Below are 17,668 nucleotides of genomic sequence, written 5' to 3'. Positions count from 1 at the left end.
CTGTAATTAATATGACTTTAAAGTTGGATAACTTCAGCCTATACAGGAAAGATCATAAAGTATTCTATAATAACACAGACATGTACATTGAAAGCTATTTCTGCTTCACTTACATATGTTGATTTCCTTCAGCTATTACAGCAATGAAATTTCTCCTGACTCCCTCTAGATGCTTTGAATATGGAAAAACAAATCCATTGTGATGATAAAGTTAATATGATTAGACAATATGGTCTACAGCAACACTAATCAAATGAAACAGGATTTTAAAGCAAAAACAAAACTTACTTTCCTAAATTCTCTTAGAATTTGTTTTCCTAAATATTAAAAAAGCAAGCTTAATAGTAAGTTTGTTTTATTAGCTTATTTGGTAGAAAAAAATCATAATGTTTTGAGGAACAAGGAAGAAATAAAAAAGAATATACCTATTTCTTATTATGTCAACTTTACAACTTTCCTTATAGACTCTTCTTAAGGCAATGAACATATGTGCAGAGGAGAATTAACTCAGGATCATAACAAGGATACAGAAACAAGGTCTTTGTTCTCAGGCTATGGATATAGTATTAGAATTAGCTCTCCTTTTTTTCCACTACATATTTACTTTCACAGAAGCATGTAACAACTGACCCACAGAATGTTTACAATTTAGTCATAAAAACTTTAAGATATATTTCCAAAGTAGAGCAGTAAAAATTATGCACAAGATTTTGGGGTGGGGCTTGCTGCACAAGGGTGATATGTGACATAATACAGAAATTGAGATCAGTTAGGTCTGGAAAACTGAATTAAGCTTTTCTTGGGCACTGTTCTTTAAAATGTCCTTTACCAAAAAAGAAAAAAACAAACATCTCCAAAAACCTCAAATGGGATAATGCCATAGGCAGATTTATTGTTTACAGAAACCAAGACTGATAAACTAGGAATATGTATTTCTTTATCCATAGGTGGTTTTCTTGAAGATGGATTGTCACAAAGCCCTGAGTCTCTTGTGATATTTCTGCCATCACTAATACATGTTAATTTAACACTGATTTATTACTAATGGCTTCATATTGAAGCATTTACTTATTCTGACCCAAGGTATCATGTATTCCATGCTAGCCTTCACTCATTACCTGGCTGAGGATGACCTTGAAGTTCTGATTCCCTCCTTCCAGTACATGACTGCTACAATGTGAAGCACACACCATCATCCCTTGTTTGTGAGACGCTGAGGGTGGAATCCACAGCTTCATGCGTGGTAAGCACTCATTCTGTTAATTGAACTGTACCTTATGCTTCTGCAATCCTTTTTTAAAACTCCCTCTTCTAAAACAACCAACATAACAGTTTCTCATATTGCAAGATAATAGATTCAAATTATTTAAAGTAACTCAAAAAATTCACACTGAAATTATTTGAGGATGTTGAAACAAGTGTGAGTAAACTAACTTTGCCTGATATCTTTATACATAAGCAGAAACATAACCATTATCCACTTACAGGACCTCCTGGAATTAATGAGATATCTCTATGAATTTCAAAGTTGTTGGCTCATTAGGAATAAAAGAAATTCCCAAAGTATAATAAGTACATTCCAGGATAGTGGCTAATGTTTGCAAAAGAGATGTTGTGTTATACAAAACAATAGTGACGAGAAATGAAGATGATGATGACAAGTGGAAAATGATCAGTTCATAGAGTTGCAATCTTACAACTTTCTCACTTATGAAGAGAGAAGCTGAAGATGACTAAGGACAACTACAACTTAACAACAGATTTCATCCTAGTGGGATTCTCAGATCACCCAGACCTGAAGACCCTCCTGTTCCTGGTGTTCTCTCCCATCTATCTGGTCACCATGGTAGGGAATCTTGGGCTGGTAACCTTGATCTACACGGAGCGCTGTCTTTGTACACCCATGTACATTTTTCTGGGCAACCTGGCTCTCATGGATTCCTGCTGCTCCTGTGCCATCACTCCCAAGATGCTACAGAACTTCTTTTCTGTGGACAGAAGAATTTCTCTCTATGAGTGCATGACACAGTTCTATCTTCTCTGTCTTGCTGAAACTGCAGACTGCTTCCTTCTGGCAGCAATGGTCTATGACCGCTATGTGGCTATATGCAACCCACAGCAATATCGCGCCATGATGTCCAAGAAGCTCTGTCTTCAGATGACCACAGGAGCCTACATAGTAGGAAACCTACATTTCATGATTCACACAGGTTTCTTGTTCAGGTTAACTTTCTACAGGTCTCATGCAATCAAACACTTTTCTTGTGATGTCCTTCCATTATATAGACTCTCCTGTGTTGATCCTTATCTCAATGAATTGATGATACTCATCTTTTCAGGATCAGTTCAATTATTTTCCATTACTATAGTCCTGATATCCTTTTCACTATATTCACAATGAAATCTAAAGAGGGAAGAAGCAAAGCCTTATCAGCTTATGCTTCCCACTTTCTGTCTGTGTCAATATTCTATGGGTCTCTTCTCTACATGTGTATTTGACTGAGTTCAGTTAATGAAGGAGATAAAGACATACCTGTTTCTATTTTTATACTCTAATAATTCCTTTATTAACCCCTTTTATTTATAGTTTGAGAAACAAGGAAGTACTAAATGTGATTAAAAGAACCATGAAGAAGAGATGATTTTGTAATGTTGTGAAAATAATATCTTTTCCCCTGAACAATTTATTTCCACTGAATTCTACAATTCTCCAAAACTACACATATAGAGAAAGCAGAAGATGACACAAAAATCATGTAAATGCATTAAGTTTTTTAATCAAATTATTCTGATAACAATTAATATCGTAAAATATATTTACAGCCAAGGAACTCAGACCAATTTAAACTGTTAGTATTATTAATGAATGTCATAATTTTGACATATCCAATAAATTTAAAGATGTAAATTCAGTATATGTAAGCTAACACACTAAATGTGGTCAAATTCTTTGATCCTAAAGTATAATTGGCACTAATCTCAGGAAGATCATTAATTTCCAAATATGATGGTTTTTTTGCATCTGACTTTAGCTATTTAAGGTACTATGTATGCACATTAATTCACAGAGTGTGTGGTCTCTCATTAAGGGCATTTCATTTTTGGTATGCACAACTCTATTGTCTGTTAAATAGATTTATTTTCTGAGGCTTGCAGGCATGGAGTTTAAAATGATGTTCTCTATGATAAAATTCCTAAGGACATTTTTCATGTAATTCTCTGTATGTTCATCAATGTGGCATTCCATTTATTAAATATAATCATTAGCAAAACTTTTCTGTTGTGGTTACTGTTTCCATTTATTCCTGTGATTAAAAGAACATAAAACTGTTAGGAAATACTGGTATGTTCACAGCATGAGTTCAAGATAGTGATACCATGTTCAAATAATTCATGAGATAGGAAATTAGTGGATTTATTTAAAACACCGTATTTAGTCATCAATGTTGCAAATATAAAATAAAGGTAACTTACTGTATACAGCGAATCTGCAGGCACTGTGTGAGGCTGCAAACATAGGACCAACACAGGTCTGAACCAGTTACTCTGCTTATGTATTATAGCTTTAAGTTTTGCATTTGTATGAGATTTCTATGTATATGAATAAGTAGGTATTTTATTGTGGTGCCATATTTTAGGGTTCTTTACTTCTGTGAGCTTACCTTCTCCAATATCAATGTGATAGTCTTTGTTTCACCATTATATTTTATTTTCTTAAAAAAAGTTTCTAAAAAATAAAAATGTTTTTAGCCGGGCAGTGCCTTTAATCCTAGCACTTGGGAGGCAGAGGCAGGAGGATCTTTGTGAGTTTGAGACCAGCCTGGTCTACAAGAGCTAGTTCCAGTACAGCGTCCAAAACACAGAGAAACCCTGTCTCAAAAAACCAAATAAATAAATAAATAAAACATTTTTGAAGGAAAACCAAACAATGACCATTGTTTCTAACACAATTTTTAACTTATTATTTGGGTATTTCACATCATGAACCTAGTGAGTGTGGTGATGACCCAATGAACAATTTGGTCCTCATTCTGTTCTCCCTGAGACCCGAAGACATCCAGGACTGTAGGCAGCAGTGAAATTTTCCTTCCCCTCTCTCATTCGTGGCAATGGTGTCCTTCATGAGTTCTCATTCCCCTCTTGGAGTGCCTCTTAGAAAACCTCCCATCTCTACACCTGGCACCTGATCTGTGTTCACCTTTGCAATGAAATTTAGTCTCAATACCCCTTAGATAATCCAAATGGCTGTGTAATGGAACCATGGATGCCATATTTGGGGACCTCTAAAACTTTTGTGAGCGATAGGGAAAATGAAAAGAGATCCAAGAAATCCCCTTTCACTATATGCAGGCTTTCTCTTTTCTCCACTCCAAGCCCAGTTTGTTTTTTGTCTAGTCTTCCCAACACACACACACACACACACACATACACACACACACACACACACACACACACACACACACACACACACTATCCCAAACTTTTAAACTACCATTGATGGATCTGTAACCTTGTTGCAAAGTAGGATCAGGAGGTCGGTCTTAGTAGGAGAAAGAAAAGGAGTAGGCCAGCTGTAGATTGCACCTACCTTGTACACTCTCCTTCCTGGCTGGTGCATCTCACAGCTCCTTCCTGAAGTGTCCTCTGTCTGTATCTAGGGCTTAAAATTTTTCTTATCTTGGAGCCTTCTTCGATGTTAGTTTATAAATGCTAGAGTGTGTTTGTGAGGAAGAGAGACTGCAAAGAGAGGACAGCAGAAGACAGTGAGAGAGCAGAGGACAGCAACGGAGGGAGGCAGTGAGCAAAGGGCAGAGGCAGCAGCCTAGAGGCAGAGAGAGAAAGATGGAGAACTAAATGGGAGAAACTGTTGAATAGAGCATTTGGGAGGAGAGCAGAGGAGATTATTCAGAGGGGACTTTTTTCTAGATGAAAAAAGAGAAAGTTACCAACAGAAATCTCCTGTTCTTTATTTTTCCCCTCCTATTAAAAAAAGGTCCAACTGTTAGATTGATAAGAATTTTTCCTAAGGTATTCCAGAATTCCTAGATTTTTTAAAATGTATCCTGATGCTGAGGGGAGCTTGACCCTCAATAGTCAGATATAACTCTGTTTCCGCAGATGCAGTTTACCCCTTAGGTCACTGAGATCACTGGTAGGAGTCCATCACAACAGTGGGTGTGGTCTTGGGTAATGTATCAACAAGCAAGACAAGAATATGCAGCCTTATATGGTTAAATGTATGACTCTGAGAAAGAGAAGTGAGTCAGCATCCCACAGCACTTTCTAGTGGATTTCAAAGTGATACACTTATGTAAAAAAAAAAAAGCAAAATGTCCTTATTTTTCATTCCCTTATCAAGAAGGAAATATTCCCGTGTTTGTCTTCATACCTGTGTTTTGCTTGGGGGGATGAGCTTACATATGTGCCCATGTGGGTATGGAATTTCACAGATTGACTGGACTAGCTAAAGAGCAAGCCCCAGGATTCTTCTATAACTGCCATCTCAGCACTGGATTTTAACTACAGGCATGTTCTATCCCAAACAGTTTTTAATTAATAAATTAAATTAATTAAAATTGAACAATCAATTGATTGACTGATTTTGTTTTGTTTTTTCAAGAAAGGGTTCTCTGTATAACAGCCTTGGCTGTCCTGGAACTCACACTGTAGCCTCAAACTCACAGAGATCAGCCTGCCTCTGCCTCCAAAAACGCTGGGATTAAAGACATGTGTCACATTGTCAGGCCAACACTGATTTTTAAGTGGATATTGGCATCTGAACTCAGATCTTTATAATTCTTTGGCAAGAATTTTTTCCACTTGAACCATCTTCACAACCATTGTCCACTTCAACAAAAATTGTATTAATTCTTTGTGTGAACATACACTGGCACACACAGGACAGTAAAGGACATTGGCTGTCCTGTTCTATTACTCTCCATCCTAGGAGCTCTCCTGATACCCAGCAAGTTCCAGCAATCTTCCAGTCTACACTCCTCCCCACAATACTAGGATTACAAGTGCATGAGGACACTCCCACCTTTTCTATGTGTGTTCTGGAGATTTGAACTCAGATCCTCAAACTTAGGCAGCACTTTTATTGTTGATCCATTTATTCTGAACAATGCTAAAAATTTTTCATAATTCACATTAATTTTATGTCCTCCATTAAAGTATCCTTCAAACTATTTCCTATCTGTGTTAGACTGTATGCACAAATGTTGAGGAGAATTTTAAGAGTTAGGTCAGTTACACTCAAACTAGCAAGATAATCTTCATGTTCACTTTAGTAAAGACCATGTTCTTATTGGGCAGTCTTAATTAATTTCAAAGGGTTCATTGTCTTTGTTAGGACTTAATTCTCTACAGCAAAATACTGATGTCAGTGCTGTGAAATCCTCTCAGGATTTGTCAGAAGGCTTTAAGCTTTAGTCACAAGGAACATAGCTATTATTTTTTGTAGGTTCTTCAATCTCAATTGCTGTGAGATCAAGATACATAAATATTCTTAAATTCTGAGACCGTGACTATAAGGCAAATATGCTCTTTCAGAACATGCTCCTCAGTGAAATCCAGGTAGGACAACTATTCTAACTTTTTATATTAAATGTCTACATGGCAAATGTCTGCTTTTCTAATTTTTAAATAATTGTCAATTTCTCCTAAATCTTTACCATATAACCCATCTCAAAATTCAAAGATACAGGAACCAAGTTGAAGTGCAATACTGCAATCCACCTCACTTAATGATTCTAAGGTATAATGTCAAAATATTATGGGTAAAATAGCAAATGAAGACTTAGATAATTCAGGTGCATTTTAAAGTAATTTTCAATAATGACTGAAACATGTCATTATAATTTTCTTGAAATTTCTATTCTCTTCTTTCAATGTTTTGATTCCAGGCAACAAAATCACCTTGGCCGTAGTGGTATATAATTCAATCTTTCAGTCAATGTGACCTAGTGAATCATTTAAGTACTGAGAGTTAGTAGCATTCTAAGGGAAAATGAAATTTGGATTCAAACTTCTAGAATCTAAGTTTTTTTTTATTTTTAAAGTTAAAAACAAAAAAAATAAATATATCTACATGAGACTCTAAGGTGTCATGACCCACTTTAGAGAGCATAATTTTCTAAGGAAACAGAAAAATCAGAAAAGTCAAGTTAACTTTTTAATATTTTATTTTTAGCTTCTTATGATGACAAGTAAGTTTCAAGATAATTTCAAGTTTTGCTTGCTACTTAAATATAAAGCTAAGCCCTAAACAGTTACATCCAAGATATTTTGTCTTACAGTTACACCCTCCTGTTGGATCCTCCTCCAGATCTGACTATTGACTTACTTAGCAAGGGGAAGACTTTCTTAGGTAGCACCAGTATGAGGCTGAGAGATGGGGGAAGGTGTTGAGAACAGGAGTAGTTTCTCATACATTGCTTCTGAGTCCCAGCCCCTGGCCTGAAGGTGAAGGGTGAGAATTAGTCCTCCCCAGGAAGGGAGGAGGAAACCATACACTCTTGCTATCACAGATAAAACTTTAACCATCATTCTGGTTCTCTGGTTGCTAAGAGTTACTGACTTCCAGGAATCCTAGTACCAAACACATCTTGTGCCTGAAGCTGGTGATAGTTCTAGCATGGCATCTTCATGGCATGCCAAGGGTTCTGCCTGATCATCAGGTAGAAATTTTCCACACAGATGAATTAGGGCTGAGGAGTAGGCTGGTATGAACTTAGAAATTTCTGGACCCACTACAAAACTGTACTTTTGATTATAATAAAGTACCATCTCAAATCTCTACACAAACGAACTGGCCAAGCCAAAGAGATAAAAATAAACAACGACAGATGAAAAACAAAGTAATTTCACTCCCTTCAAAACATTTTGTATACTTATGCTGTTTCCTATGAGTTTTTTCCATTTATTTGGTTTTTTAATGCACCTTTATTATTATTTTTAAAAATTCTGATGTTAAGATTTCTTCAATAAATGAATATAGTCTCAAGAAACGAGGGCAGAAGAACAATGCTTCTTCTTTGCCCTCCGTAGTCTGACTGTCCACCCTGACTCATGACTCTAAGAACAAGGGCTTGAAGACATTTTGCCCAAGATGTCATGCAGTGTTCTTTGGATGTGGGGGTGTAGGGGGTGTCCTGGCTTCCATCTTGGGCAGAGCTTGGTTTCCTGTTCATGTTCAGAATGGTAACCTCATTGAGATCACTGCTGCCAAGAAGAGGGAGGCTCTGTATGAACAATATCCCTCTGCATGCTGATACATGCACTGTTTTCAATATCTGAGCAAAACCTACTGCATGGACATCACATCAGAATCAAATCACCTGGGGAGACATATCAATCACCGTAAGGAGGGAACCGCTAGACCAAATTGTGAACTGCATGGCATTGGAGGCTTGCCTTCTTCATAACCATCACCTCCAGCGACACTGCAGCTCGGGAGGGGCTCCTACATGTCTACTGCCACCTCAGAAAGCCCTCAATCGAGGCCTACCCTTGGCTGAACTGTGTAGCCTCCCTGCCTCCCCACCACCCTACCTCTTTCAAATGACTAGGTGACCTGAAGAGGAAAACATTTTACACACTTACTCATAGTTGTTATTTCAAATAATTTTTAAAGAATGTTAAAGATGCCTTTGCATGTATTATTTAAATATATTATAGCTTTCCAAGGTGGAATTGAACAGATGGCCTTATATTAACAAAACTTTTATATTCTACTCTATTTCATATTATAGCTTTTTTTGTACCTTTTGCATGCAAGGTGAACTTTTGTGCTTCCCACAAAGTCTAATACTTTGCCCAGGTTTTAAAGAATCAAGATAAAAATCCTTAAGGTAACATTTTAATAAGGTAGTGACATCAAGATTTACTTTGTAGATAATTGCTCACATTAGAAACTATGCAGGAACAAGGAATTGAAAAAAGTCCATTAGGATATTAAAAGAAAAATCACCCATCCCAGGTCATCAGGATGAAGTTGGGAATGTAAATAACCCTATCTCTCCTCAAAACATTCAATAACGTGTTTCACAGAAGTAGTATAAACCTCGGCTCAAAATGCTTTCAAATAGTAAAAGTGTCCAAATACAGATAGAAAAGTAAAGCAATGTAGATTACATAAGAGAATTTATAAAATTAGGTAAGCCTTCTAGTGCAGGACAGTAATCCTTGCTATATAGGAAACTAAGGCATGAAGGATTGGATATTGAAAGTTTATCTGAGATTCAGGGAATCATCAAGGAAAGAAGGGATAGCAATGAGATTGTCTCAAAATCCAGGGTTCTTTTTAAAAAATAATGGACTGGGAAAGACAGCTCAGTGGTGGACAAGACAACCACACACAACTGGAGTTAACATTATATGTAAAGTATCCTTACAAAACAGAGGAAGGTATTAAATATTTCAAAAACTCAATGGAACCAATTGCATAGACAACTCAGTGTTTACAAAACTGTCATTTCTTTAACTTTTGGGGTAATTTTATTCACAGATAACTATATATCATTTGTCCTTAGTAATCTTTATGCAATTCATTAAAGTAAATGTAATATATTGATAACATATTTTCAAACATATTTCCTCTTCCTGCTGAGTGTATGAAAAAGTTTCAGTTAAATAAAAACACATTTATAGAAAATTTTGTTTGGAGATCATAGATGCCAACACTGTATATGATTAAATACTCTCAAGAAGCATAGTTAGCTGCATCCCAGAGACAACAGTAGTTGCTCAAAGAAGAAATTTCCCTCTTATACAAAGAAAGCATAAATAGAAAGTTATATTCTCAGCATTACAATTTTTATCTTTGTAATTACAGTGGCTACAGACAAGCTAAGATGCTGAGATGGCCGAGAAAAACTACTCTATGACAAATAAATTCATCCTGGTAGGATTCTCAGATCACCCAAACCTGAGCACCCTCCTGTTCCTGGTGTTCTCTGTCATCTATCTAATCACCATGGTGGGGAATCTTGGACTGGTGGCCTTGATCTACATGGAACGCCGTCTTCACACACCCATGTACATCTTTCTGGGCAACCTGGCTCTCATGGATTCCTGCTGCTCCTGTGCCATCACTCCCAAGATGCTACAGAACTTCTTTTCTATGGACAGAAGGATTTCTCTCTATGAATGCATGGCACAGTTCTATTTTCTCTGTCTTGCTGAAACTACAGACTGCTTCCTTCTGGCAGCAATGGCCTATGACCGCTATGTGGCCATATGTAACCCATTGCAGTACCATACATTGATGTCCAAGAAGCTCTGCCTTCAGATGACCACAGCAGCCTACATAGGAGGAAGCCTGCATCCTATGATTGAAGTGGGTCTGTTATTGAGGTTAACTTTCTGCAGGTCTAATGTAATCAAGCACTTTTTTTGTGATGTCCTTCCATTATATAGAATCTCCTGTATTAATCCACATATCAATGAGCTAATATTATTTACTTTGGCAGGATCAATTCAAATCTTTACTATTACTATAGTTCTGGTGTCTTATTTCTATATCCTTTTCACTATATTCAAAATGAAATCTAAAGATGGTAGAGGCAAAGCCTTATCAACTTGTGCATCCCACTTTTTGTCTGTAGCAATGTTCTATGGGTCTCTTCTCTTCATGTATGCTCAACCACATTCAGTCAATGAAGGAGATAAAGATATACCTGTAGCTATTTTTTATACCCTAGTAATTCCTTTATTAAACCCTTTCATTTACAGTCTGAGAAATAAGGAAGTAATAAATGTGATGAAAAGACTCATGAAGAAGAGATGATACTGCAACATTAGAGAACAAGGACCTCCTCCTTTGGAAAACAGATTTAAATCTTAAAATGCCCTTTCCTAAATACACACATACTACAAAAGTGGTAAAGTGTAAAACCTGATCAATTTATGAAATCCTAAGAAAATTTGAATAAAATTAGTTCATAGTAAATAAATGTGTTAAAATATGCTTTAAATTCTCATGATCAAATTAAAGAACCCCTGAAGTATTGGAATGTTTTCAATACATCTAATGAATTTTAGGAATAAAGTTGTTATTCCTAATGATAGTATCCATCTATATATTTGCAAATTTTTCTTTTTCAGATATTGAAATTTCAAGGAAATTACAAGCTTTTATTTATAATAAGCAATTCCATCAATGGAAGAAAATCTTTATGGCTTAACTTGATTTTCAATTTTTTTCAAGATGTTATAGTTCAGTATGTACTATTTAAAAAATTATTATCTAACAAGCATATTTTCTTTTTTTATCAAGAATTTTTTTATTTTTTAAATTTTTTTATTTTCAGTTTAAATAGCTTGTTTTACATGTCAATCCCAGTTCCCTCTCTCTCCCCTCCTCCCGTACTCCCCATCCCCTCCAGCCTCTCACCCTATTACCAATTCCTTCCATCTAGGGTATATCTAGAGTCTGTCATTTCACTCAGGGTAGGGTCCAGGCACTCCCCTAAGAGTCCAGGCTGAGAGAGCATCCCTCTTTGTGCTATGGGCACACGATGTCTGTTTGTATTCCAGGGATAAACACTGATCCACTGCTCAGGGCCCCATAGGTTGCCCAGGCCTTCTCACTCACACTGACATTCAGGGGTCCAGATTAGTCCCATACTGGCCTCCCCACTGTCGGACTGGGGTCCAAGAGCTCTCCCCTGTTCAGATCAGCTGTCTCTGCTGGTTTTGCCAGCCCTCTCTTTGCCAATTTGCTCATCATTCCTCTCTCTCTCTGTGTCACTGGGTTCCATGGGTTCAGTTCAGTGCTTAATTGTGTGTGTTTGCCTCTGCTTCCATCAGTCACTGGATGAAGGCTCCCGGATGGTTATAGACATCAAGTTCATCATCAGGAATGGGCATTCGAGGTGGTCTTTCCACTATTGCTTAGCTTGCCAATTGGTGTCATCCCTTTAGATCACTAGAGGTCACTCTGGTGCCTGATCTGTCTTCTAACCTATGATTCCCTCTTCCCCCTATTCTACCCCCACCCACTCAAACTTCCTGTTCCCCCATGACCTACTCTCTCTTCCTCTTCTCCCCCTCTCTTCTTCCCAGCTCCCACCCCCCCACCCCTCGCCGGGTTCCCCATCCATTCAGAGGATCTTGTCTCCATCCTCTTCTCTTGGGTACTATGCATATATGCATATCTTTTAGGTTATTTCCTGTTTCGCAGACTCTCTATCAGTGGAAGTGCAGACAGGCACTATCCTGATCCATGTCTAAAATGCATATATGGGTGAGTACATACCATGTTTGTCTTTTTGCGACTGGGTTACCTCACTCAGGATGGTTTCTTCCAGTGCTATCCATTTACCTGCGAATTTCAAGATTCCATTGTTTTTGTCTGCTGAGTAATACTCCATTGTGTAAATGTACCACATTTTCTCTATCCACTCTTCAGTTGAGGGGCATCTAGGTTGCTTCCAGGTTCTGGCTATTACAAATAATGCTGCTATAAACATAGTGGACCAGACGCCCTTGTTGTATGAATTTGCCTCCTTTGGATATATGCCTAAGAGTGGAATTGCTGGGTCTTGTGGTAGATTAATTCACATTTTCCTGAGGAATCTCTATACTGATTTCCAAAGTGGCTGTACAAGTTGGCACTCTCACCAGCAGTGGAGGAGTGTTCCTCTCTCTCCACATCCTCTCCAGCATAAATTGTCTTCAGTGTTTTTGATTTTAGCCATTCTGACAGGAGTAAGATGGTACCTCAGAGTTGTTTTGATTTGCATTTCCCTGATGGCTAAGGATGTTGAACACTTTCTTAAGTGTCTCTTGGCCATTTTAGCCTCCTCTATTGAGAACTGAATATTAGTCATTTTTACTGTCACGTTTTCTGACCCACAGTGTATATGTAGGGCTTATCAGTCTGTGCTTCAAAGTAATTCTACTAGAAATTTCTATGTGTTTTGATTATTCCTTCTTTTGGTCATTTGTCCATTATGTATTGCACTGCAACTCCCAAATATTTCCATTAAATTAAGTTTATTCTGCTCTATGATACTATCATTGCTTGTTGGTTTGTTGGTTTGTTAGAAATAACAACACCTTCACCAACTCAAATGAAAACAATGGATATGTTAGTAACTTTAAAAACAGATGTGATTCAAGTCTATCAGAGCAGAAAACTAGTGAAGACTCTAAATATATAAAAAAATGACTATTCACCAGAAAAGAAAAAGAATTCCACAAAATACACTCCTGATTGTACTAAGCTTTTGATATTTGTTTCTTACTGACTATTTGAGCATTCGAAAGTTTGAGTCAATATTGCCTTTTCTCTAGATACTTGAAATCTAGCAAAATGGAAATTTTCTTTAAATGTTTCAACCCTATACAAAGAACGATGGGCAACTAATGAAAGCTGAGAGCAGGAGAAATAGTCTTCCCCACAGAAGAAGACACCAATTGGTTTTCCAGGACCAAATGATCAGTTCTGAAAGAAAATTATTTGCACAGACACACACACACACACACACACACACACACATAAACAGACTAAGCAGCTTAAATGATATACTTAAGAGTACACAAAGTCATAGTTCTCAATACATGTATGTAGAGATAGATGAAAGATTGATAAACAGATCAATAATTTGATGTATAATAGATAATAGACAGACAGATGATGGATGAGTAGATAAATTGATATATGATAGATAGATAGATAGATAGATAGATAGATAGATAGATAGATGATAGATTAGATGGTTAGATGAGAGTTGGATGAATGGATAGATAGATGATAGATAGATGTATAGATAGATAGACAGACAGACAGACAGACAGATAGGTAATGTGACAGCTATTATGGAAAACAGGATCTGAAATTGAAAGATAGCAATGTGGTGTACATGGGAGTGTTTGGATGGAGGAAAGGAAAGGGAAAATGATGCAATAATGTTATAATATCAAAAATGTTATAAAAGGGACTTGATTATTAAGTAACATCAGGCATAAAATGCACATTCAAGTCAATCTTGGGGGAAGTGAGTGCATCAGTGGGAATGGGAGCTGTGGGTGAGCACTGGACAGAAAAGGTGCAATGGACTGTTTAGAAGACAGTACTTCATGTAAGGTTGCAAGTTGTACTTCCTTTTAACAACTGGTCTTTATTATGGTGCTCATCTCTATGAGGATGGTCAGGAGTTTCCTTTATGCTATGCCTCACTGAAACACAAAGTAAATTTTACATTTTCACCTATTTTATTGATTTTTATATTCTTTCTTTCTCCTCCTTCCTTGTTTCCTCCCATCCTCCTCTCCTCCTGTGTTTCTCTACCCTTCCTCCACTCCACTCCCTCCCTCTCCTCTCCTCATGCCTATTCTCCATGCTCCGTCCCTCTTCTCTCTTTGTTCTTCTGTTCCTGCCCCTCCTTTTCTTCTCCTCATTCCCTCTATTCCTGTCTCCCCCTTTCCTTCCTCCTCTGGATTCCCTTTTCCTAGTCTCCTGTTCCACTTTCCGTCCTTTCCTACCCTCTGTCCCTCTCTTGCCTTTCCTTTGCTTCCTCTTCCCCCTTTTTACTTTTCCACTCCTTTTCCTCCCTTTATTCCTTTCTTCTTATCTAACATTTTCTTCCCTCCTTCTCTTTCTCTTAAATATTTAAACCTCTATTTACTCAATGAGGAAAACCTTGTATATATAAAATACACACCTCCCATCTAGAAAACAGGCTCTATCAAATTTTCAGAACTTTTGGAATAAATTGGGTCTATTAATATATCGGGCATCCTATGGAAATCAGTATGGAAATTCCTCAGGAAAATGGCAATCAATCTACCACAAGACCCAGCAATTCTACCCTTAGGCATATATCCAAAAGATGCAAATTCATACAACAAGGACATCTGCTCCACTATGTTCATAGCAGCATTATTTGTAATAGCCAGAACCTGGAAACAACCTAGATGCCCCTCAACTGAAGAGTGGATAGAGAAAATGTGGTACATTTACATAATGGAGTATTACTCAGCAGAAAAAAAACAATGGAATCTTGAAATTCGCAGGTAAATGGATGGCACTAGAAGAAACCATCCTGAGTGAGGTAACCCAGTCACAAAAAGACAAACATGGTATGTACTCACTCATATATGGATTTTAGACATGGATCAGGATAGTGCCAGTCTGCACTTCCACTGACAGAGAGTCTGGGAAACAGGAAAGAACCTAAGAGAGATATGCATGGTACCCCAGAGGAGAGGAATGAGGCAAGATCTTATGAACAGATTGGGAACACGGAGAGGGGGGAAAGTGGGAGCTGGGAAGAAGAGAGGGAGAGAAGAGGAAGAGAGAGTAGGTCATGGGGGAACAGGAAGGTTGAGTGGGGGTAGAATCAGGGGAAGAGGGAATCATAGATTAGAAGACATTATCTGGCACCAGTGAGACCTCTAGTGATCTAAAGGGATGACACCAACTGGCAAGCTAAGCAATAGTGGAGAGACCACCTTAAATGTCCATTCCTGATGATGAACTTGATGTCTATAACCATCCTAGAACCTTCATCCAGTGACTGATAGAAGCAGAGGCAAACACCCACAGTTAAACACTGAACTGAACCCATGGAACCCAGTGACAGAGAGAGAGGAGTGATGAGCATATTGGCAAAGAATGGGCTGGCAAAACCAGCAGAGACAGCTGATCTGAACAAGGGAGAGTTCTTGGACCCCAGACCGACAGCTGGGAGTCCAGCATGGGACTGATCTGGACCCCCTGAGTGTGAGAGTCAGTGAGGAGGCCTGGGTAACCTATGTGGCACTGGGCAGTAGATCAGTGTTTATCCCTGGCATACAAACAGACATCGTGTGTCCATAACACAAAGAGGGATGCTCTCTCAGCCTGGACTCTTAGGGGAGTGCCTGGACCCTGCCCTGAGTGAAATGACAGACTCTAGGTATCCCCTATATGGAAGGAAGTGGGGATAGGGTGGGAGGCTGGGGGGATGGTAGGGGTGCAGGAGGAGGAGAGGGAGAGGGAATTGCGATTGACATGTGAAGCAAGCTATTTAAAATTTAAAAAAGGAAATGAGGGCGGGGGGGAGGCAAGACTGAGGTGTGACCAGAATCTGGGTGGCCCATTAAAGAAAGAAATTAAAGAAGATATCAGAAAAATGGAAAGATCTCCCAAGCGCTTGGATAGGTAGGATCAACATAGTAAAAATGGCAATCTTGTCAAAAGCAATCTACAGATTCAATGCAATCCCCATAAAAATCCCAACACAATTCTTCACAGAACTTGAAAGAACAATACTCAACTTTATATGGAAAAACAAAAACCTAGGACAGCCAAAACAACCCTGTGTAACAAAGCAACATCTGGAGGCATCACCATCCTTGACTTCAAGCTCTATTATAGAGCTGTAGTCCTGAAAACAGCTTGGTATCGGCACAAAAATAGACAGGCAGACCAACAGAATCTAATTGAAAACCTTGATATTAACCCACACACCTACAAACACTTGATTTTTGACAAAGAATCTAAAATTATACAATGGAAAAAAGAAAGCATCTTCAACAAATGGTGCTAGCATAACCTGATGCAGACATGTAGAAGATTGAACATAGATCCATATATATCACCATGCACAAAAGTTAAGCCCAAATGGATCAAACACTCCAACATAAATCCACCCACACTGAACCTCTTAGAAGAGAAACTGAGAGGTACCCTTGAAGGAACTGGTACAGGAGACCACTTCCTGAACATAACACTAGTAGCAAAGACTTTAAGATAGAAAATTAATAAATGGGACCCCCTGAGACTGAGAAGCTTCTGTAATGCAAAGACAGTGTCAACAAGACAAAACATCAGCCCACAGAATGGGAAAAGATATTCACCAACCCCACATCTGGCAGATGTGTCCAAAATATACAAGGAACTTAAGGAACTCAAGAAGCTATCCAAAAAAAGCAGCAAACAATCCAATTAAAAAGTGTGGTATTCGGTACTATTAGAGGAAAAACTTTGCATTCAGGCCTTCTTTCTATTTTGATTTTTAAATAAATCCTAGTGGTTTGATCCAAATCCTAATACAGTTGTGTATAAAAAAACAAAATTTTGTACCTATATTAAAGATCTTATTTTTAATATTTGTAAAAAATGGGGTACAGAACTAAATAGAGAATTCTCAATAGAGGAATCTAAAATATCTGAAAGACACTTAAGAAAGTGCTGAACATCCTTAGTCATCAGGGAAACTCAGCTCAAAACAAATCTGAGATGCCATCATACACTGGTCAGAATGGCTAAAATAAAAACACCAAATGACAGTTTATGCTGGAGAGGATGTGGAAAAAGAGGAACACTCCTCCATTGCTGGTGGGAGTGCCAACTTGCACAACCACTTTGGAAATTAATATTATGGTTTCTCAGAAAAATGGGAATCAGTCTACCTTAAGATCCAGCAATTCCTTTCTTAGGGATATACCCAAAGGATGCACATTCATACAACAAGGACATATGTTCAACTATGTTCATAGTGGCATTGTTTGTAATAGCCAGAACCTGGAAGCAACCTAGATGTCCCTCAACCTAAGAATGGATAGAAAATATGTGGTACATTTACACAATGTAGTATTATTCAGCAGAAAATAAAAACAATGAAATCTTGAAATTTGTAGGCAACTGGATGGAACTGGAAGAAAACATCTTGGGTGA

The 17,668-nt window shown here is 37.9% G+C and overlaps 1 protein-coding gene and 1 pseudogene across 1 annotated transcript; both read left to right on the top strand.

Moving 5' to 3' along the window:
• Positions 1–1,729: 1,729 nt before the first annotated feature.
• On the top strand, positions 1,730–2,642 carry LOC101842708 (annotated as a pseudogene).
• Positions 2,643–9,862: 7,220 nt separating this feature from the next.
• Positions 9,863–10,914, top strand: LOC101842971 (olfactory receptor 5K3). Its single transcript, XM_005076741.2, has one exon. The coding sequence runs from the start codon at positions 9,863–9,865 to the stop codon at positions 10,787–10,789; it is 927 nt and encodes a 308-aa protein (XP_005076798.2). The 3' UTR covers positions 10,790–10,914.
• Positions 10,915–17,668: the final 6,754 nt, after the last annotated feature.

The sequence above is a fragment of the Mesocricetus auratus genome, unplaced genomic scaffold (genome assembly GCF_017639785.1).
Source record: "Mesocricetus auratus isolate SY011 unplaced genomic scaffold, BCM_Maur_2.0 Super-Scaffold_100008, whole genome shotgun sequence".
Lineage (NCBI taxonomy): Eukaryota > Metazoa > Chordata > Mammalia > Rodentia > Cricetidae > Mesocricetus > Mesocricetus auratus.
The sequence above is the reverse complement of the archived record's forward strand: the minus strand, read 5'-3'. Positions and strand labels throughout refer to the sequence as shown.